Source organism: Schistocerca serialis, unplaced genomic scaffold, assembly GCF_023864345.2.
Source record: "Schistocerca serialis cubense isolate TAMUIC-IGC-003099 unplaced genomic scaffold, iqSchSeri2.2 HiC_scaffold_897, whole genome shotgun sequence".
NCBI lineage: Eukaryota > Metazoa > Arthropoda > Insecta > Orthoptera > Acrididae > Schistocerca > Schistocerca serialis.
The window spans coordinates 1,760,180-1,784,719 of NW_026048515.1; the positions used below are offsets into that span (position 1 = coordinate 1,760,180).

General features: G+C 37.5%; 2 protein-coding genes across 2 annotated transcripts in view; one reads left to right on the plus strand and one right to left on the minus strand.

Moving 5' to 3' along the window:
• The window catches only part of LOC126452533 (UDP-N-acetylglucosamine--dolichyl-phosphate N-acetylglucosaminephosphotransferase-like), a 136,903-nt gene that overhangs the window by 67,839 nt on the left and 44,524 nt on the right, over nucleotides 1–24,540 (plus strand). The gene's annotated exons all lie outside the window — the stretch shown is intronic.
• On the minus strand, nucleotides 3,917–22,900 carry LOC126452534 (beta-1,4-mannosyl-glycoprotein 4-beta-N-acetylglucosaminyltransferase-like). Its single transcript, XM_050091095.1, has 5 exons — nucleotides 21,760–22,900; nucleotides 20,666–21,051; nucleotides 18,811–18,992; nucleotides 7,217–7,518; nucleotides 3,917–5,553 (listed from the first exon to the last, which is right to left on the minus strand). Exons 2-5 carry the CDS (start codon nucleotides 21,035–21,037, stop codon nucleotides 5,231–5,233), a joined length of 1,179 nt encoding a protein of 392 aa, XP_049947052.1. The 5' UTR covers nucleotides 21,038–21,051; nucleotides 21,760–22,900; the 3' UTR covers nucleotides 3,917–5,230.

The window sequence follows — 24,540 nt, forward strand, 5'->3', positions numbered from 1 at the left end:
AAACATGGTCTCTAAAGTGCTTACCTTAAGAGCTATGAGCACTTGTTCATTCTTGCTACTGTAAAACACATCCCTTCCACTGAACACATACTCATAGCTCTTAAAATAGCAGAGCCCATGTTTAATAGACAATTTTTCTTGTTTTGGTCCATACTACCTCCCCCCAAAATACAGAAAGCAAAGAGCTTGCAGAAGTCCACTGTTAGACATATCAGAATAATTTTCGCTTATAACTTTTGACTTTGTCATTTCCGGACCAGGTTCCCTCACTTCAAATTGAAAATTCTCCATCACCCCTGAAAGTTTGTAGCATCATTATGGAATCACTCTGTGCGTAAAACTTTTGCATGAATTAGCTCTAGGCTGATAATTAGATAGACCATTTCCTTGGTTCCTCCAACAGCTGTGTCTTTCTTGGAATCCAACAAAGAATCTTCAGTTGTGCAACAAAGTGGCAAATTTTTCTAGTGAAAACATAGATTTTGTGAAGGCATTATGCTGTGTTGGACTACATCATAAGTTGTTGAAAGGTCAATAAATGCCATTCCAGTTATGAAACCAATCTTCTATGTGCTACATTAGATGAGTTATTAGGACTGTACAGTTCGTATAGGGTCTGAAACTGATGTGTTCAGATATAAAAGCATCCTTTTTAAATATAAAGATGACACATTACTGAGATAGGCTGATAACTCTGAGGATCAGAAGGCCCTAACCTGGTTTCGAGATAGTGATTATCTTGGTTTTATTCCATATTTTTGGATTATTGTTCTGTTTTAAGCAGTTGTTGTTGAATCCTGTAAGCCATTTCACTTTTGGTGGTCTGAAATTTTTTTATAGGCTATATTTACATACTGTGAAAGCAAGCTTCCTTGTTATTCTTACATTGTTAAGAGCATTTTGCAGCTCATTTCGCAAAATGGAGTTGAGAGCTCATTCATTTCTAGATATTCCTGCCTTTGAATTTAGGTCCTTTGCCCCCAATTGTCTTTTTTACCATTTTCAAGAAGCTGTTCACCTATTTGTTTTGGGAAAATCTTTGCATACGTTTTGTTTTGGGTTTGATCATTACTCAGGTGATGTGGAAGACTTCATCACATGTGACTACTCTTGGTCATGTCCAGTTGTTCTAGCATTTCTGTCCACTGGTTTTTCTCACCTTCTGCTACAGATTGAATAGGGTCCAAAGCAGCATCCCCGCTCACTACAAGGGTTTTGTTCAAAGTTTTGTGTGTTCTTCCAGCAGACAGGTGTTTTCTTTACTAAGACCAGGAATGTAATTGGTACAGCATCCATATGGGATGGATTTGGGAGAGGACTCGTGAATGGCTGCTACATAATCATTATATGCTTCAGAATGTGGATTTATTTTCAATAGAGGGCTACCTAGTATCTCAGAGACAACAATCCTGTTTCCTTTCTTGAAATTGTGTTGTCTTCTGACTGGAATTATCTGGGATCTTATAGCTACAGTAATTTGACAACCTCCAATTTGCTGATGTCACCAAGCTCTTAGCCAGCAGCAAAGATGAACTTGCTGAGCTACTAACAAAAGTAAAGGACATTAGTCTATCACATGGTTTGGAATTCAATCTCAACAAGTCCAAATTCATCATAATTGATCAGGAGGACAGGATCAACTTGCAGGTAGATTAAAGGAACTGGAAGTTGCGCATTCTTTAGTCTATCTTGGGTCAGCCATCTGTGACACGGGAAGCTGTGAAGATGAGGTAAGATGACAGATCACACTAGGAGTAGCTGTGAAGATTCTCACTAAGATCTGGCTGAACAGAGCAGTAACAAACACCACAAAGGTCCAGTTTGTTGAAGCACTTGTGTTTTCCATCTTCTTTTGTGGTTGCGAAACATGGACCTGTAAGGCCAGAGACAAACAGTGTATTCATACATTTGAGCTTTGGTGCTGGTGCAGGATGTTGCACTTAAAATGGACTGAAGGAAGAACAAATGTGTTCATTATTGAGCAACTCAGTATCTCACAGCACCTTTCTTTTCATGTCTTCCTAAAAAAATTTCCTGTACTGTGGCCATTTAGTGAGGGAGATGGAGAAAACCTAGAAAAAAATAATCATTGGAGGTAAGATCAGAGGTAGAGACTGGGGGGGGAGAGCAGAGAGCTGGTGGATAGATCACAGGTTCTAAGAGAAGATGTTAACCATCCAGAATGGCTTGGTTGGTGGGGTCATGACACTCAGCAATAAGCATGATGATGTGGTTGTGGTGGTAATAATAATAATAATAATAATAATAATAATAATAATAATACCTACATTGAGTATTTGTAATTGGGGAGGAGGGAATCTATGCTCTAGAAACATCATGAAGCTCTTTGTCTTGGGTGAAAATCAGATCTGGATTGTATCCTCACTTCCAGTCTCAACTGTTGAAAGATGGCTGCCATGAATGAAGTTTAAGTCATTGGATTCAGACCTCTGTGTCACCATCTTCAGCACCTTCTTCATATTCCCAGATGCTGCTGTGATTATTAAAATATCCCTAGACAAGTTAAGATATCACACTGGTGCTCTTGACACAGCTTTTGAAGGTGTTCTCTTTTTGTTTAGGTGTTTCTTAAATATTTACAGTTATGGGTTTCAAAGCAAGTCTTGAAAAAGACCTTTTGAATGGAAACTGGTGGATCACTACTATTTCTTCTTGATTTGAAAGAATCAGATCAGTAATGCATAAAATGAAAAGCAATGGTTCCAGTACATTTTCTCAGAGCACTCTTGAAATTACGTTTGTCAATGACACTCTATCCAAGACAATGTGGAGTGTTCTCCTTACCAGGAAATCCTCAAATCTAGTCACGAATTTTTCTTGCTGTTTCAATTGATCAGACTTTTGGTTATAAACATTCGTGTGGTACAGAGTCAAATGCTTTCTGAAGTCATGAAATACTGTATCCTCTTGATCACTGACTCTCAGTAAGTCATTTGAGAAAAGCACAAAATGGATTTCACATGACTGATGTTTCTGGAATCCATGCTGGTTAGCATGAAGAAGGCCATTGTGTTAGATATCTCCCTCTATGTTTGACCTAAGAACATGTTCTAGGATTGTACAACAGATGGGTGTCATTGAGACTGGATGGTTGTTTCATGGATGACTTCCAATACCCTTCATGTAGACACGCTTGACCTGTACTTTATTCCAATCACTGGACAGCTTTTGTTCAAGGTATCTTTGGTATATTAATGTTAAAATTGAAGCTAATGCGGCTGGAGATTCTTTGTAGGATATGTCACAAATTCTATAAGGCCCAGGAGCCTTGTTCAGCGTTGTCAATTTTGGTTGTTTTTCAGTAATACTGATGTCGCTCACCTTTGTGGTGATGCGAGAATTTAACTAGGACAGTGCTTCTGTTTCAGTGAGTCCATTATCGTGACAGTCTGTGTCTTTATTGGAAATGGAGCCTGTAGGTACCCGTGGCACAACTATTTATAATAAATAAAAATAAGTAGAAGAATGGTTATATTGTGACAGCTAAGGGTAAAATTTCATTTGACAACTATTTTAAAAGTAAAATAAGTGCCTCAGTTACAGTGTGATTCAAATTCAATTTATACTGATGTGGGATAGAAAATTTATTTGACTAATATTATTTGAACTAAACATTAAGTATGTGAAGAATCCCTTGGGCTCTGCATAATATAATTTTTTATATGACAGTTGTTATAACTTTAAGCCAGGAACAAAGGGTAATCATCACAGCAAACTAATGTGAGAAAGAAATCTTTCATGATCCTACAACAATGAATAATGGCCCTTTTTTTTTTTTAAACAAAGATACTGGATGGCGATATACTCCAAAATAAATGTGTTCTCATTGAAATGTAAACTCAACTCATTTGTATATGAATGCAGTATGTTTACTGATACATTTTTAATAATTACACACAAAATTTTACATATTTTCAGTGTGCTTTGCTCTTTATATCATATGAATAACAGATGTGCTAGTTACTTACAACATTGAGAAAATAACATTTTTAGATAAGTTGATAATTGATAGGAAAATCAGTCTTATACATTACATTTGTAGGCTGGTGTAATATAACCACCATATAACATGAAATTTTTCTACGGTAAAAGCTTACTATAGCACCAACAAACACATTATGCACCAGCCCTAAGATTCACATAGCTTCAGCATATAACAAACTGATATGTAGTAAGTGTGATTAATATTTTTCAGGAAGAGAGCAAATTACATATCACAGCAAATTATTATTATTAGGCACCATTAATTGAAAAGTCAGTAGCAATAACAAAGTATTATAACCTTTCTTTCTCAGTTATATTATTTTTTCAGATTTCATCCCTCCTGTCCTGAAATTAAAATAAAATACTGAGCTGCTTTAAACAATATAATCAGATTTTAATAATTTCCTCACTACCACTGAAAAAGAATAGCATCTCTAAAGCTCAATAAATACATTGTACATCAACTGCAACAGATCTTAAAGAAATAGTTAAATGTTATATACACGCAGCAGGAGAGCTGCCACTCCTCTCTCTCTCTCTCTCTCTCTCTCTCTCTCTCTCTCTCTCTCACACACACACACGGTCAATGATAAGGGAAGACCTGGAAACAATTTTGTAAAAGTAAATGGAGGAACATATGTAGGATGTAACATTAACATAATCAGAATGAAGAAAAAACATTACTTCAATCCAAAAAAATGGCACATGTATTCTGTGTTCAGTATCCTTATTGACCAGCATATTTAATAGGTAATGCACTGCTTAACAACTGTGTTAAAAGATTTAGAACTATAGTAATATGTAGTGTTTAACACACAATAAAGTTCTAAAAAATTAAAAATATTAGCATCTTGTGGGAACTGAACTCTGGACATTCAGAGTTTAGTCAAACTCTTAATCACAGTGTTGTAAATGAAATGTAGAACAATAGCAATTCTGCAACTACAGATGTTCTTAATATCAGTCTTGTTTTATTATTTTTAAGGGGTGTGTGTCACATTTCACTTTGCAAATACTCAGATGGCCAACCATTAAATGCAAAAGATTTTCTGTAATGTAATATTACTGAACACAGCATCCATGTAAGATAAGTTCTCACAACAGAAATTTAAAGCAGCACATCCTGATTTGATGCTGCTAATTTAGATATGAGTACTTTGCATACAAAAACCTCTTTTCTTTTTTGGTACCATAGAATTAATGTTACTAAAAATAAATAAAACAATTAGTAATCAAGACCAACACGATCATAATAGTTCTTAAACAGTAAATCATACAACTGCACCTCAGTAAGTGCAGAAGCCGGAGCAAACTCATGGTCTCCCATTCTGGTTTTTAGCAGTTCTGTTTTACCATCTAACCAAACACCTGCTCCCATAGCATCTTCTACAGTGTGTGTGTCCACATGGGGTGGTAACTGCAGATTCTCATGTCCCACATGATTTGTCAGAAGTGGTAAGGTTGATACAATTTCAGATGGCGTCCCGCAAGGCACACAAACCCAACCTCCATAATGATTGAGGTCTCCTAACTCCACAAAATTCTCACCTGGAAAACATACGATTTGATCATTTAAATATCAAAGAACTACCTGATAACATTTTCATGTAAAATGCACAATTTTTAGTAGACAGAAAACAAAGATTTCTATATACCAGAATTATGAATAGAAACATCTGAATGCACACATTCTTTACGTGATAAAGATTTATGTGAATACTATGAATCTCTTCAGTTTCTGCATGCAACACAATAAATTAGCTTAATTATTTTAGAGGCTTGGAAAAACATTTTGTGAAAAGAGTAGGTTCAGAATAATTACAAAATAAGAATGAATGAGTGAAGAACGGAATGTATTTTCGCAATGGTTCAAATCTACTCAGCCAGGTTTTCATGATTTCCCTAAATCACTCAATGCAAATGCTGGGGTTTTCCTTTGAAAGGGCACAGCTGATTTCCTCCTCCATCCTTGAAACATTCTGACATTGTGCTCGGCCTCTAATGACTTTGATGTCAACAGGGTATTAAACCCTAATCTCCTTTCATTCCTCCTTTTATCTTTCAATGCTGAGATACATTGATAATTCACTATTCACATGGAAATATTAGGTTCACACCATCTTGCTTACGTCAGAAAACAATTGTCATAGACCACAGACAAGTGTTTTACTTTTATTTTTCATACAAAAAGAGAGGTACTTCCTTTTTTTTTTAATTACTTTCCATACTTATACAACATGTGTGATTATGGCTATGAAAATTGTATCAGTGATAAGCTGAACCATTAAATTCTGCTTGTTTAGTGCTTAAAATCCCCACGATCTTAATTCTAATGAGTGGTGCAGTTGACACACAGCATCATTACGAAGATCAACAGGGATAATATACCAATCATAATTAAAATTAGAGTTAAAATTTTCAGACCTTCTACGTCATTGCACACCAGCAGAAAATACTACAATCACACAAAAAATAAATAAAGGAATTGCTTATGATGTACTAAAAGTGGAAAAATATAAAACAATGATGGAAGAGAACTAATTGCCGCATTTAGGACATCTAGTTAGAGAGCAAACAGGAAAGAAAGTCAAATGTGAACAACTAAACAGTCCATTTCCATGGCCTGTCTCAACTTATGCAGCAGAGGAAGTTATTAAGAAAGGTTTGATGCCAGTGTCCCAGCTAACTGGATAACAAAATACATTTTCCATGTTGGGGACTGCATAATCATACCACACAACAATTTGTAGTACACTCTGTGCTATTTTCTTCATAGCTTCTATTTATGTGTAACTCACTTTCTGATTTTGCTTTTTTCCTGCATTGACTGCATAAACAGACTTCATACTTGGCCTTTTTCTTTTATATGAAAATTTCAATTTGTCAGCAATTCAGTTGGTTCTCATTCCTATGCCTCAAGGCCATCCCACCTGTGTGTGTGTGTGTGTGTGTGTGTGTGTGTGTTGTGTGTGTGCAGTTATTGATATCTCTTTTTCCTTTTCTTTTCTTTAAAAAAAAAAGATAAATATACCTGACAGTCACCTAAAAGCAAAAGCACTGTTATCTGCTTATCCCTTTTACCATGGTTTCATTCTGGTCTTCATACTGTATACACCTGCATGCAGTTGTGTCCAGATTTGGCTGCTTGTTTCACATTTACAAATTAATGTACCAAATAGTATTCCAGATTATTACTGCGTAAGGAACATACCTCTGTTTAAAGGCTGTTCTCTGCCATTTGCGAAGAGCCACGCCCCTGTAGCAGAGAGTGTGTGCCGTGGATGCATCCAAAAGAATCCATACACAGTCCATCTGGCCCGAAAGAGTACTGGAGTTGGTAACCCATCATACAATTTTAGAAAGAGTAATGCACCTGCATTTGGAATAAATCCTGTGCTTTTCCCCCAACTTGATATTAGGTCATCTGGTTGCAAATCTGCAACCAGTTGTGTCCAGTCAAATCCAGCTGTAACCTGTAGTGTTCGAGAACACCAAGAGCGACACCATCCTGACCTGCAATTTGTTGAAATAGTAAGATATACAAGTGAGGTTCACAAGTACGTTCTCACTGGACCTTTGTGTTACAAATATTTTATGTGACATCTCTCAGTGCACACATTAATGTGCAAAGGAATTTTTAGTCTGTTGTACAGCTAAGTTAAATTAAACTAAGATTAAGGTATGATCATGCTGATACGTATTTACCTTGGTAACATAAAGACAGCCATTCTTTACCCTTGTATGAAGTGTGCCACGTGCCTGGTTGAGGGTTAATAAGACTGAATTATTGACTTAACATAAATCTCTGGATTTTCATTCAAGACGAAATGTGGTGTTCTTCATCTGTCGTATTTTGGGCCTGCAGCTAGCTGTAGTTGAATACTGTCTTTAATACTGTGGCTGTATACTTAACGGCCATCTTTTGAGTGAACCCCAAGACAGACAGCAAAAAATTAGTGGAGAATATTAATTACATTAAGCTGCAGTCCTGAAATGTCATGCATAAATGTTTTTGGTTTTGGTATATCTTAGGTGTTCTGATATGTAATTATGTGTATTTTGTGCTTCCCAGTAACATTCAAATACAGGTGGTCACTTTTAACAGAAAGGTAAATTCTGTATTTTATTGGCTACAAATTCCTGTAATTCTGTAGTTTACCTGTTGCCTGTCTTTCTTGGTAAAATATTTACCTTTTAACTGTAGCAATTTAAATCTGTATTTGTGTTGATTATGATCATTCCCTTTGTTTCTTAGTTTCCAATTTCTGAGTGTATATTGCAACAAAGTGCTATCCGGCTTTGTATTTTTTTCTATAAAATGACAGCATTGTTGGTAGTTGTTTTAGTTATCTGTGGATCAGTTTTACAAAGAATTTCATCTGCAGCTTTTACTTGTAGAATTTCAAAATTGTCCATATAAAAACGAGAACTAAAGAGCTATTGCAACTACTCAATTAGATATTTATAAAGTGTCAACATAATAATTGCAGGCACTGGAGGAAAAAGGTGAAGCTGAATGAAGAAGAGCACAAAGTACAGAAAAATCCTCCCACTGTAGTTAGAGAGCATGTTCCTGCCTGTGGTGTTCTGAATCAGTGATACAAAGAAACTGGAAGGGATTGTATGTTTTCCTTAAATGTATAGGAAACATATCTGGTGATTGAAATATTAAAAGAAATTCAAGGAATAGTGTGACAAGTCATTGCTCTTTTGTCTGCTTCACGATTTCTTGAACCACTTTTATGGTGCACTGCTTCCTTGAGCTTTTATTTGGTCCACTTTTTCTTACTGCATTTGTCTTTCTTATCCCTTTGTCATTATTCTTCTGTTTCTTTGATATTCTTCCTGTGTGTACCCTATTCATATCACTTCTGTATTACTTAGGCCTGTGTTGTCATGTTAAAGATCTGTGACAAATCTTGTATAAAATCTAGAATTATGCACTAATTTAAATTATAAAAATGTAAAGTACTGCAGTACACTGTCAAAGACTTTATAAATTATCTTTGCCAAAATTGTTTTATAGTGTAATAAGAGCTTTACCATTCATTGCTGCTCTTTAACAAAGTGATTACCTGATCTTGAAGAGGAAGTAGTCAACTATTCTTTACCATCTGAGTTTCATTTCATCCTGTGTCAAACTCCTCACCTCTTTTCTACTTCTTTTTCTTTGCCCTAGGGGATCCTTTCATTACAAAACTCCCCATTAGATTCATTCAAATGGAAAAGAAACAAGAAAAATAATTCATATTTACTCCATCTGCCAAATTGTAAAAGACTATAACTTAAGCTACTTTTACATGAATGACTTTCTTCTCCTAATTGACTACTCATGTTAAGTGAGTCTACTGCAGTGCCCGTGGCATATTCTTACTATACCAACATTTGCTACCGTTTTCGTTTACACATTGGTGCCAAAATGGTGTATGTTGGTGCCAAAATGGTGTATGTTGTGATTGTTGGTGGGATCATTTAGATGGCGCAATAGTGTTACAGAGATGCTCAGCAAACTCCAGTGGCAGACACAACAACAGAGGTATTGTGCATCACACAGAGGTTTACTACTGAAATATTGAAAGAGTACTTTCCGTGAATGGTTTGACAACATATTACTTTCTCCGACATACATCTCATGAAATGACCATGATGAGTGAGAAAATCTGAGAATTAGAGCTAATGTAGAGGCTTGCCAACAATCATTCTTTCCACGTGCCATTTGAGAGTGGAACTAAGTTAGTGGTACTAAAAGCACCCTTCCTCATGTACCTTCAGGTGGCTTGTGGAGTATTCATGTAGATGTAGATGCTGTCTGCTATACTATTTGGTATATAAATAGTGTAACTGAGATTATGAGGAACTATGCTTCTTACAAAAAGTCAAGACTATAGTAACAACATCTAAGAACTAGCTATGATAATAGGGATCATTAATAACCAAAGCAAAATTCATAGTGGATGTATTTGACAAATGTTGTATGGTAATTCTCCACATTTCTGAGAACTGAAAGAACAGGAAAGTGTTGTGCTCAAATATTTAAAAACATCAGCCTTTATTTCTTCGAGAAATTATTTACGTACAAAAGAATACAGCAGTGTGTAACACCTTTTTACTTTACCCTTTTCTCTAGTTTTCTTTCTCAGAGCCAAGTAACATCCAAAACTATTTTTCTGCTTCAACAGAATTGCATTTTACTCTGCTGAAAACATTTTCAACAAATAGATGAGAACCATTCTTATTTACTCACAATGTAAGCTTTTTCTTTATCCAAGTACTTAAAATGGAGATATCATTTTGGTCATATATTTGGCTTGTGTTGTGGGAGAACATCCATAGAAAAAACATTTGCACTCCACGAAAACAAAGCCAAAATAAAATAAGAGTTACATGACACAAAATTCATTACTGCAGTGAGTGTCAGCAAACAAGATTGTGTTAACTTCTGATATTAAGAGACTAAGATGCTGTCCCCTGTTCCTACACATGAGCAATCTTCAGAATACTCAGGCTTTTAGACCTCAACACTCAACACAGTCAGCTAACTGCTGGCATCACTGACCCATTTGCAATGTGACTGGCAGCTAATTTACATGTTGGCGTGTGACACACACTTACCACAAGTAGTCAATTTTGGCCAGAAAGTCACACATGTAAAACAGGATTTACTGTAGGGAGGTACAATAGGAAGCCACATCTTCCAACACTGCCCCATATGATGCGGTGACTCCTGGGTGTCCCTCATCTTGACCTCGGGCAAGTGTAACTAACATACGCATCCTGCCAGGTGATCAACTGCACAAATTCTGTGCATGTGTAAGGCACTTGACCATCCATGCACACATGCGCTCAGCTGATTCATCAGGATTAAGTGGGCTACAGCCTTGATGCCTGAGCATCCACTGTTTGCCCACTGCTACCCAATGAGTTGGAACAGCCTGTCCCACATCATGTAAGATTAAATTTGGGCCCACAGCTTGCGTCATGCTGTTCAGATATGATTTTGTCGAATAATACTGTTCATGTACAGTCAATTTTATTATCTTAAATTATATCATTATGTGTTTTATCTTGTGCATCCTATTTGTCACAGTGAAAATGTTGGCTCATAAAAATCTATGAGTGTCTATTGTTAACATTGAGAAACCTGTTTATGATTTCTCTCAAGGGGTTACACTGATTAAAATGCAGAACTCGCATTTATGAAGAACAGCATTCAAATTTATGTTCAGCCATTCAGAGTTAGCTGTTTTGTGGTTTCCCTAATCTTCTTTCCTTCACTGGCATTGTCCATAACGGGCTTTAGTGCCGTCCAGTGAGATGATCTTCAGTTGAATGTTAAATGCTAAGCTTGTCTTTTTCCTTTTGAAGTTGATAATGCTGATTCCTGCTGTGCACTGCCTGTATTACTGAACTTTTTGCATAAAATTGACTGGTCATATGTGTAATAATACCCTCAGATACTGAACATGCCTAAAAGTTTCCCAACATGTTAATGGCAACAATATCAACCCAAAATAAGGGTACCTGTGAGAAAATTAACCTTTCAAGAATGATATGTGCTTAAGAAGACTCAGAGTGAATGTTTTGTATACTACTTCTGTAACACACTTTTTCCTTTTTTAATCAGAATTACCTACAATGTCTGAAAACGGTTATTAAGAATATCTGCTACACAAATCTATAGTAGAAATCACCCTTCTTAAGTTGACATCTTCTTTGTCTCTCTCACAAAATTCCATGTTTTGTTTTACATTTGTATCAATATCAAACAAAGTATCCACACCAAAATTTTTCTGAACTCTCCTGACAGTATTGCATAGGAGTGAGGTAGACTTCATGATTCCTAGCTACCTTGTACAATTTTAATTTTATTCAAGAAGATGCACCAATGTCTTCTACAGACGTGAAATTTTCTCCAGTGATTCTGCCACATTTTGTTTTCTTTAAACAACAGTTTTCAACAATTTGGAAATATGTTCAATGAATATAAACATTGGTTTATTATAAGACTCTTCACAACTGGCTTCATTGTTTCATAACATTTTTACATCATGAAAGTGATTTTTTTCTGCATGAAAATGCAAATGCCATGACAGTTTCTTTTTTTATTCTAAATGAGAAATACAATATTTTGTATGTACTACTAATTTAATTGTATTGAGTTGACCAATTTTCAGCTTATAAGGCTATTTGATGATGACACTGTAGATGAAAAATGGTTAACTCAATAAAATTAGAACATACACAATATTCTGATCTTCATTTACAATTCTGTTGTTCTGTCAGGAATGATGGGAGAATCAGTTAACCTCTTGTTCCTTCAGCAACTCTGTTTTGATCACAAAGCTGGCGATTTTCTGTTAGCACTATGTTCAGCCACCTGTGGGCACCAAAAGACTTCAAAGATCCCAGCAGAAGGATTAAAATGTAAAACTGTTGAAGGTTAAAAGAAGAAAATGAAGAAGCTTTATCACGCCCAAGATTTTACTTTTACTGACTGCAGCCACACATTCATTCTCTGTATTACAAAGATCTCGTCAGGAAGGAGAACTTTCAGAGGTATTCGGTGAGTCAAGACATACATGAAAGAAGACAAGCAAATCACAGAAACAGCCTGGATACTGTATTAGCAATAAACTATCTTTCTAGTGATTAATGCTATTCACACTTATGTCAGCTAAACATAATCAAATACGAAAAAGGAAAAGTGTTACTCTGAAAAAATAATTCTGCCTTCACAGTTATAATAGATAGCTGGTATTTATCTGCTACTGGTAGCTTAATATTTACTTGATTATATTGGTATTTTTCAAAGAAAATAGTTACCTACACCTGCACATATGTTCTGTCTTTGTTATGATGTCTAAATATGTGCAACTGGAAATAGCTGTTAGGTTAAAAAAATACCAATGTAATTAAGAAAATATAAGCAGACATAGAATCCACAAAAGATACAGACTTATACCATGAACAATGAATAACTGCAATAATACATTATCTTCCTATTATACGTATTGTGGCAGAAGCTTTTAACTCTCACTCTAAGATGTTATAATGGTGCCAATAAAGCCAACAGCATAAATGCAATAACAATTAGTGAAGCTTAGTGTGCACTACTGCACTCAAATTGACGCATACATGTAGCCATCTCAGATCTTTTGCAGGTGATGCTGTCATTTAGCATCTAATAATCAGAAGATCCAAACCAACTGCAAAATGATTTAGACAAATGGTGGCAACTGGCCCTAAATAATGAAAAGTGTCAGGTCATACACATGAGTACAAGGAATCCATTAAATTTCATTTACACAATAAATCACATAAACCTAAATGCTGGATATAACAATTATGAACAACTTAAATTGCAACAATCACATAGATACTTTTGTGGGAAAGGCAAACCAAAAACTGTGTTTTCTTGACATAACATTTAGAAGTCACAACAAATCCACTAGGTGCCCTACACTACTCTTGCCCATCCTCTGCTAGAGTACTGTTGTGCACTATGGGATACTTACCAGGATTGACAGAGGACATCGGAAAAGTTCATAGAATGGCAGCTCATTTTGTATAATCGCAAAACATGGGAGAGAGTATCACAGATATATGATACGCAAGGTGGTGTGTCAGTCACTAAAACAAAGGTGTCCTTCACTGCAGTGAGATCTCTTCACAAAATTTCAATCTCCAACTTTTCCTCCGTGAATGTGAAAATATTTTGTTGAGACCCACTTACACAGGGAGAAAAGATAATCGTGATAAAATTACAGAAATCGGAGCGTGCACAGAAAAATTTAAGTGTTCATTTTTCCTGCCCACTGTTTGAGAGTGAAACAATAAAGAAATAGTCTGATTTGATGAACAATCTGCCAGGCACTTAATTGTGAATTTCAGAGTAGTCATACAGATGCAGATCTTGAGGGGAAGTAGTAGTGTTGAGGTATGTTTTTCCACTAAAGTAAATAACAAATGAAATAAGTCTGTCATGTGTAGTCCCATCTTTTCAATTTTGGAAGCTTGTGTGTTAACCGTTTCACTATCGTTGGAACGTACGTGGCCCACAGTAGGCTATCAGAGAACTAGTGGGAATTTGCTGACTGTTATTGCTATGTACTATGTGCCAAACTGGTTTGTGCAAAACATGTTTCAAACCATATCTTAGGTAAGAGGATCGATATGGCTGCTACATGAGATACTTGAATATGCTTGTAATGATAGAGAGCTTGTTATCTGGATCTCTGAAAACCTATATCATAAAGGAAAATACAGGATAATCTTTAATCATCACAAATACACTATGTGATCAGAAGCATCCGGACACCTGGCTGAAAATGACTTAAAAGTTCGTGGTGCCCTCCATCGGTAATATTGGAATTCAGTGTGGTGTTGGCCTACCTTTAGCCTTGGTGACAGGTTCCACTCTTGCAGGCATACACTCACTGCTGGAATCTTTCTTGGAGAATGGCAGCCCATTCTTCGTGGAGTGCTGCACTGTGAGAGGTGCTGATGTCAATCAGTGAGGCCTGGCACATAGTCGGCATTCCAAAACATCGCAAACGTATTCTATAAGATTCAAGTCGGGACTCTGTGCAGGGCCAGTCCATTACAGGGATGTTATTGTCGTGTAACCACTCCGCCACAAGCCGTGCATTATGAAAACAGGTCCTCGCAACTTCCTGGAAGATTAAAACTGTGTGCTGGACCGAGACTCAAACTCTGGACCTTTGCCTTTCCCGGGCAAGTGCTCTACCATCTGAGCCCCCAAGCAAGACTCACACCCCATCCTCACAGCTTTACTTCTGCCAGTTCGCAGGAGAGCTTCTGTAAAGTTTGGAAGGTAGGAGACAAGATACTGGCAGAAGTAAAGCTGTGAGGACGGGCCGTGAGCCGTGCTTGGGTAGCTCAGATGGTAGAGCACTTGCTCGCGAAAGGCATAGGTCCCGAGTTCGAGTCTCGGTCCGGCACACAGTTTTCATCTGCCAGGAAGTTTCATACCAGTCAAACTCCGCTGCAGAGTTAAAATCTCATTTTGGATGAACAGGTCCTCGATTGTGTTGAAAGATGCAATTGCCATTCCAGAATTGCTCTTCGACAGTGGGAAGCAAGAAGGTGCTTAAAACATCAATGTATGCCTGTGCTGTGATAGTTGCATGCAAAACAACAACAGGTGCAAGGCCCCTCTATGAAAAGCACGACCACACCATAACACCACCACTCTGAATTTTACTGTTGGTACTACAAACACTGGCAGATGATGTTCACTGAGCATTCACCATACCCACACCCTGCCATCAAGCGAGGTGTCATTTGGCATTTACCGGCGTGATGTGTGGCTTATAAGCAGAAGCTCGACTGTGTACTCCAAATTTTCTCACCTCCCATCTAACTGTCATATTACTTGTAGTGGAAGCTGATGCAGTTTGGAATTACTGTGTGATGGTCTGAATAGTTGTCTGCCTATTACACAATACGACCTTCTTCAACTGTCGGCAGTCTCTGACAGTCAGTAGATGAGGTTGGCATGTACACTTTTGTGCTGTATGTGTCCCTTTACGTTTCCAATTCACTTTTACATCAGAAACAGTTGACTTAGGGATGTTTAGGAGTGTGGAAATCTCGTGTACAGACTTATGACACATGTGGCACCCAATCACCTGACCACGTTCAAAGTCCGTGAATTCCGTGGAGTTCCCCATTCTGCTCTCTCATCACATAGTGTAGATATAAGTGCTACTACAAACATGCCATGTACAAAGTTACCAATAGCACAAAACCGGAGAGGTCATCAAAAAGACACTCCAGAATGAAATATAGTAATATAGGTTGTAACTGTATAATGAGCAAACAGTAAAGGAAACAAAAGAAAAATTCGGAGTAGGAATTAAAATCTGTGGAGAAGAAATAAAAACTTTGAGGTTCGCTGATGACATTGTAATGCTGTCAGAGACAGCAAAGGATCTGGAAGAGCAGCTGAATGGAATGGACAGTGTCTTGAAAGGAGGATATAAGATGAACATCAACAAAAGCAAAATGAGGATAATGGAATGTAGTTGAATTAAATCGGGTGATGCTGAGGGTATTAGATTAGGAAATAAGACGCTTAAATTATGAAGTGAGTTTTGCTATTTGGGGAGCAAATTAACTGATGATGATCAAACGTAGAGAGGATATAAAATGTAGACTGGCAAAGGCAAGGAAAGCGTTTCTGAAGAAGAGAAATTTGTTAACATCGAGTATAGATTTAAGTGTCAGGAAGTCATTTCTGAAAATATCTGTATGGAGTAAGGCCATGTATGGAAGTGAAACATGGACGATAAATAGTTTGGACAAGAAGAGAATAGAAGCTTTTGAAATGTGGTGCTACAGAAGAATGCTGAAGATTAGATGGGTAAATCACATAACTAATGAGTAGGTATTGAATAGAATAGAATTTGTGGCACAACTTGACTAGAAGAAGGGATCGCTTGGTCGGACATATTCTGGGGCATCAAGGGATCACCAATTTAGTATTGGAGGGCAGCGTGGAGGGTAAAATTCATAGAGGGAGACCAAGAAACGAATACACTAAGGGATTCAGGAGGATGTACGTTGCAGTAGGTACTGGGAGATGAAGAAGCTTGCACAGGACATAGTAGCATGGAGAGCAGCATCAAACCAGTCTCTGGACTGAAGACCACAACAACAACAGGTTGTAACTTCGGAGATGTAATGCAAACAGCTATTAATGAATATGACCACTTGAAAATGGCAAGAAATGCTGAAACAAATTCTTCATGATGTAAATATAACAAGTTAATAAAGTGTCAACAGCAACAAAAAACTGGAAGGATATGTATAAGCAGTAGATTTGAATAGGTTTCTTAAATCACATTCACTGTACAACACTCAACAGGCTTGAAAGCCAGTATATTCCTCATGCAATTTATTAAAAAATTCAAGTAGCAGATTGAAGTCCATTCCTAACTATGCTAACTTCTATTTTTAAAACTGTTTCGTTTCCTCCATCAGTGTAATTATTTTTCGGGGTGGGGGTGGGGGGAAGAAGTTTGATTATACTAAAGCAATATGCAATATGCAATCTGCCAGATGCTTATAACTGACTCTACTAAGCCTCTACATAATTTTTGATAATTGCTGTCACTTTAATTATATATATTATTTACCCTACTACTTTGTCTTTTAATGTGTAGGAGTTTGTAATGCAGCAGAATCTTAAAATTGTATCTGTATCCTGTAGTTATTAATCTATATTAATTTTGCCTCCATGTTCACATGCGCACACATATTTTCTAATGTACAGCCTTCTGTGTGACAACTTGACCTTCTCCAGTAAGTATGGTGTTAGTTTAAGTTCTTCCACGTGTCACCACTTCCCTAAATTGCTTCAGGCATATGCCGGGATGGTTCCTTCGAAAGGGAATGGCTGACTTCCTTCGCATCCTACCCTAACCCGATTGGGACCAACGATCTCATTGTTTGATTCCCTCCCACGAATCAACCAACTAACCAACAAATATTCTTCTAGTACCACAGATAATATCTTTGGTGATCCATGAATAAATTGCTTGTAGTTTTCAAACTGTCACTGCCATTGCCATCGTAAGTCAAACTACTGACTTAAGGTGTCCTCCATGTAATGGTAGGCACTCAGTTCCAGAAAATTTCAAGAAGTGGGTCACAACTGAGCATTGCTGGGTGGGGTCAGTCAGTCAGTGGGAAATATGGAAGCGTCCGATCCCACCCGTCTGCTTTGACCCATGACGTCACAAATATGGCGGAAACAAAAACAAACACACACACTTTCCACAAGAAGCCTAATGACACTAACGGGACAAGCGCGGGAAATGGGGTGTTTTGGGTGGCGGGCAAACTAAATATAAACAAATTTAGACGCCTTGCGTAGCTACAATGTGTAAGTGAAGACAGCCATGCATGAATACCCACCCACCTCCCCAGGGGTCGTAACCCCTGCAACCCATAGAAGATAAAGATGCTTCAGTAGCCGATTAGTGTTTTTTGTCTTTTAAAAAAAAAAATCTCACGGGATAGAACGAACAGATCAGAAAGATAAATATAATAAACTAAAACAGAAATTCGAGGAAACAGATAATTAAAATAAGTGTTTTTAAATTAAAACAAAAAAAATCTTAAGAGATAGAACGAACAGATCAGAAAAGTAAATAAAATAAGATAAAACAGAACTGGAGACAGCCACACTCAAACCAAACTCCGCGCCGTCATGACGTCACACACGACAACACCCTTACGTCACGGGTCAAAGCCGACGCGTGGGATCAGACGCTTCTGTCGACCCAGTCAGTGTGTGTGAAGGTGTACTTTGCGATCCATGCATCCATGCACATCCTTGTGTGCTTACTTCATCTTTTACTGCTTACACCTTTCCTGTGTTAGTGATTGTGACCCAGTCCTCCCTCCATAATCTCTCCTTTACCTTAGCCCCAATTTATAAAAGAGCTCTAAGTCTGTTAAAAAAAATAGGGAGGGGTAGGGAAACGGATACTAGCCTCTTCATGACAAAACTAATCAACACTTCTACAGCCAAATTAGATAACACATTTTAAGTTTTTGTGGCCCTATGGACGCTCTATCATTGTATCAAAATGAATGTTTTGTAAAAGAACTAAGCTAAAACAGTAAGAAATCACAAAAAATTAGAAAAGTATTAGTGAAATCACAAAAAATTAGGAAAGTATTAGTGAATTAATAGAGATGAGTCAGAAAATTGTTTCATTTAGATTCCAGAAAACAAATGTAAGAAGGAATGGTATGTATTTGTGCGATCATTACCTTAATTTATGTTCTCCACGTAATATTATCAGTTCAGCAACTGATGAAACTTCCTGCGCTGCCATTTCAATTAGTTCCATACTGGGTCCGGCCTCTATAACACAGATGAGGCGTCGGGGCTGCATTCGACGAGTAGGTGGTGGCAGAGGCGGACGATGCCTCGCCAGTGCTCGCCATACAACCTTATGAGCAAATTAAGAAATTTAGATTTTTTTGTGTGTGTGTGTGTGTGTGTGTGTGTGTGTGTGTGTGTGTGTAAAATTTGAATTCCAGGCAATCAGAAGGAAAGAAATTCCAGATGTATTTCCTAGCATAGCTCCAAATACTTCAAATACCTTTCAGAGCACAAAACCCTTCAGCACATGTGGAAAATGCTTCCTTAACTCTTCTTCTAGTCATATAGTTCAGTAAAAATCTGCTGTACATGAAATACTGGAATAGCTAAGACTGTTTGCTATAATACAATAAAAAATACCAGAAATGAGCCAAGAGGTAAAGGGCATAAACCATTGCACATCCCAAGGAAATGTTAATTTTCTCTTCTTGGATAGTTCCAGAGAGACTAAATTAACCTGAACCCCTATAATTATACAACTGCAGCTTTCAAACTCTGCACACTATATCTATAAGTGATAGGAAGTCTGTAGCTGCTAATTGATTTGTTACAAATTGCAATAACACCTTAACACAGAACATGCAGTTTTTACTTTCTCTTCAGACCAATCATGGAAAAGAGACAATGCACATTAGGTTATTTATATTTCTTCAATATACCTTCCAAGTGAATGATAAGTGTTGAGTTATTTATGCCTATTAGACTACTTCACATAGCTAGTAACATAAAAACAGTGCACATCACAACAAAAAGTACAGTGAAGTTTTATCTAGCATTATATAGATAACACAGCTGCACCTTTTACATAAGGTTGTACGAAAGACAAACTACACTACCTAAATACCAAATTACAGATGTCAGCACCATAAAATATAGGTATAATCCATCTGGTCATAATATTACAATTTGTGTGTAGTCTCCTACATCTGTCTTTTAATTCTCTCTTATATTGGTTGGTGTGCATTCTCATTTTACTGAAACTATTAACATACTCTTTTTTTCTGTTATCTTAGTGTATAATTTTCTAACCAGGAAAAATTATTAAAAAAACTTGAGGAAATTGTAATTTTTCTATACAGCTGATTGTTTTAATATGATATATATACAGGGTGGTCAGAAACAGTGTAAGGTTTATTCAGGGTAGGTTGAGCAGAGAAGTAATTGTTAAGAAAAACATTTGATATATCATACCATTTCAGAGTTAATTACCATTGAAGTTGGTAAAGCTGGTTGTTGTTGTGCACAAATTCAAGTATCCTGATACATACAGTTAGTGTCAGTTGTTCTCATAGCATGGACTGCTCAGCCTTTGACTTGGGTTCAATCCTTACTGCAGTCCCATGTTCAATTTTTGTATCGCTCCCTTGTTCAGTTTTAAGAAACAAATTTTGAAATGTGTTTGGCAACACGAATCAGTGTGTGCAATGGTCCGATTGGCCAATTTCAATGCTAATTAACTTGGAAATGGCACATTATACTGAATTTTTTTCTTAACAATTATTTCTCAGCACAACCTACCGTGCAACACCCATACACCCTCTTCAGAATTATTTCTGATCACCCTGTGTATTCGGATAGACTGGGTACTTAATACTGCATTTATTATAAGAACTGAAGGAAAAGCTAGACAAGGTGGTGTGGCTGTGCCAATACTGACATCAAATGATGAACTGACAGAGCAAAACAGGTATAAAAGAGCTGCATAGTCCAGTTTCCATGAATGACAGAATGATTGATTACCTCCGGTTGGCCGCAGTCACGTCCATGCCACCCTTTGCGGCAGACACAACCATTTGTTGGAGATGTAATTGTGCGCACTGGTTCTGTTCCGGTGGAGAAGCACAGAGAGTTATTCTGCAGCACAAAATTTGCTGTCTGTGGTTTCCCAAGTGTGATTTGTACCTTCTTCTGGGATGTGGAAAATAAGCCAATATCTTTGCTGACTTGTGCTGCTGGTAGAAACTGTATTGTGGACTGTGTGGTACCTGGACCGGAAGCGACAGACACAGGACCTGGTGGTGCTGTTACCAGCAACAGAAATCCTGCAGCTAGCACCTGCAGTGCCAATAGCATGCACAACACAGTCCAACTTGTATTCATGTGGAACAGCATCACGAAACATCTATCTGCAACAAATAACAATATTAATCTATCTAATGTGGACAAGTCGCTATGTATTTCTGAAAGGAATTATCTAAAGTTAATTATTCCATGTTACATTTCAACAATGTTGTGTTTGACAGTTTGGAACAGAAAAATAATGGTGTCATTATTCTAAAATTGTTGAGGCTTTCATAGTAGCTTATTTGCAAGCTGGCTGCTGGTGTTCTTCTCAGGCTCCTTAGTAGATGGTAGTCTAATTTAACAACTGTTGAATTTAAATACTGATAACTCCAAGAAGTAGCTTTATTACTTTGTTTGCTGTGTCAGTAATATGTGAGCTAAGAATGCACAGATAAATCCCCCACAGGTAACTGAGTCAGTTGGTGGTATATTTTGCATCAAAATGGAATCAATGAACAACGAGGAGGGGGGGGGGGGGGGGGGGGGACAAAATATATCACCTGTCAATCACAAAGGAAAAACTCCATGAATGAAACTGTTCTATATGTCCTCATTTCTCTGTTTCCCCATTAAGATTTGGACACACACACACACACACACACACACACAAACAAGTGGAGGTTGGATATCTAGTTGGGGAGACAAAAGCATATAATTTCTGGGTGACAGCGTGACAAATAAATTGTACAACAAACCATGTGATATGCTAATTATCAGTTCTGTATAGCGAATTGATTTTCAGTGGAAACGTTCATTTGTTTTCTACTTACCAAGAACGAGAGGAGTTTGTAGAACCGTGCTCAGTCATATCAGGCCATTTCGGAACTGACACTGCATCACTTTACTAACTGCATAAACGCCTTAAAATTGTTTTTATTGCCTTGTACGAATATTCATACTGCCAGCAACAAGCAGTTATTATAGCTCGAGTGTTAATAACCTACTTCGTCTGTGATCAGTCTTCCTTGTTCGTGAACGATGAGCAGAAATCCAATTTATTTTTGGAAAACTAAACTAGGTATAATTTATTGAAATAGGTCTATACATTATCTTTCGTATTATACATTTTTGCTTCTAGATAACTCGTTCATCATACAGATCCGCAAAGCTTATCTTTAAATGTTATACGCGTTGGCATCGCAAAACTGCTTTGCGCCGTAGTGTTCTGCAGCCACCTACATGTATTGTGTGCAGCGGAATAATTTTTGGTTGAGACAGCAAATGGACGATAAAAAATCATGTTTACAGATATCTTTTCAGAGGTCCCTGAATCTGTCAACTAATATTACGAAAGTGGTATGCGATCATTAGACGTCGTAACGCGTATCTAAAGGAGCACAATGTTTACGACACGAAACCATTAAAAATTTGTTTCAATCCCTACTTATCAAATTTCTTACAGTAACCGTATAAAATTTTATAAATACAAGTATAAGTTTCGTTGCACATTTAGAAGCGAATCTCGTTTTCAGTTTAAGAACGATGTAGCATTGTAGCACCAGAACACATCACAGCACTGATAGAAGCGTCTTTGTAATCCTCCCACTTCGGAAACTAGTGAATGAACATATCCACTGTTGCATGCAAAGTACACTCGTTACATTTTTACACCTAAAATGCGTAACGAGCGCATTTATCAGGATATCTTGTTCACAAGCCAGCGTATGAGTCATCCTATAAAAGTCAAGGGAATGAATGACATTTGTCGTCTGCTTTCGCCATATTTGCTACACACGTGCAAATTATGTCAGGCATTAGTAGTGTAGGTCACTACATTAACTTCAAAACATGAACGTAGGAACGTTTTATTGGTGCATATTAAATTGCTGCTCATTTTTACATTTACGGTTTACAGTGTACTTCTGACACGCATTGTAGATGCTTTTTTAACCCCCTACTCGCGTCATTCATTAAACAGTATCTCTGCTAAGATACTGTTCGCTGTTTGCGTCGTCTGCAAAAAGCATAGAGTAAAATAATTCTACTCTACATCGAAAACCAGCGATCTCTTGCCAAGACGAAGACCATATTCATGAGCTGTAACAGAGATACATTTTTCAACTATTACAAAAATGGTTCAAATGGCTCTGAGCACTATGGGACTTAACTTCTGAGGTCATCAGTCCCCTAGAACTTAGAACTATTTAAACCTAACTAACCTAAGGACATCACACACATCCATGCCCGAGGCAGGTTTGGAACCTGCGACCGTAGCGGTCGAGCGCAACTATTACAAACATGATTTATTATATAGATATAAGATACTGACATTTTACACCTCTAAAAATTAGACAAGTTCAACCTCCGTGAGTGAACTGTCAAAGTGAAGCAGAGATGTGACCCATAGTTGACATGTAATTACATCTAGAAACGAAGTACATTATTTGTGACAATGCCCTGTTACATTGTAGTGTAAAACTACCTATCGTCGTGAGGAAATGAAACCATATTACAAACTGAAAACAAAGAGCAGTGAAATGAAAATAGAGAGGTACATATTGTGTACGGAACATAATTTTTAAGAATTATTTATAATTAGTTAGCTCATTGCACTAGCTCTACTGCACAGAAACGCGATCGTACGCACAGTAGCAATTAATTTCTCTCGAAAACTCGGTTCAATAAAATGACAAAGGAATCAGTAACAGAGAACTTTCAAACTAAAACAAGCAAAGGACAACAGTTTCGACCGTTTGGCCAAAGAATAATAAAAATGTTTCTCTAGCCCCAGTCCGTAGCAGGTGCTTCCCACAAAGCCCCCCTTCCCCCCTGTGGTAGAGCGGAGCTCCTGGTATGCGTGGGTATTTACGACGAATCTGTCAACCTGCCTTTGCCTTTCCCCTGGACACGTCGGTTGTGCCGACGGGGTCGTTGCTGTATGTTGCACAGTACTCACTTCAGGCTCTGCCGCTGTATATCATGTAGCTGTCCACTGGTTTTGATGTTGTTCAGGTGGTTCGGGATCGAGCATATAAGCTTGCTTCTTATCGTTGTATTTTATTGGTACTGCACGTTTGTTGCTGTTCAGTAACCTGAAAGGCCCCATATAATGTGGCATGCATACCATCCCTGTTCGTAACACAGCACCCGAGCACCTTGCAATGTCCTTGTGTATAAACACCATATGAGGCATAGCTACATGTGTCTTTATCTGCCGCAACATATATGTTGCCTCTGGTGACTTATTGGTAAGTTGTGCTACAAAAAATACCGCCAGTAGGCACACCCTTTCCCTATAAACCATTTCTACTGTTGAGGGCCCTGTGTCAGGATTAAAGGATGTCCACAGCACAAGGTGATTTTCCATGATCTGTCACACCACATAATTACACCCTTTAACGTCGTGTGCCATATGGATGATGGATGGCCAGATGGATGATAGCTGGTCATGTTGTGATGTTGGAATCCACATAATTCACGTAGTATTAGAAACAGTGTTGATTCAAACTATCGCCTTGGTAGGTGCTGATGTGAGATGGACATGTGAATTGTGACACCCATGTGTTAAGAAGGCCATTACTATAGTTTCTGCTGACGTCTCTCCAACAGGC

Coding starts and splice junctions, on each gene's coding strand:
- LOC126452534 (XM_050091095.1), bottom strand. CDS start 21,037: ATGCTGTTCCACATGAATACAAGTTGGACTGTGTTGTGCATGCTATTG. Junction 18,993..20,665: donor GTGACTGCGGCCAACCGGAG/GTAATCAATCAT, acceptor TTTGCTCATAAG/GTTGTATGGCGAGCACTGGC. Junction 5,554..7,216: donor AGAACAGCCTTTAAACAGAG/GTATGTTCCTTA, acceptor TATGTTTTCCAG/GTGAGAATTTTGTGGAGTTA.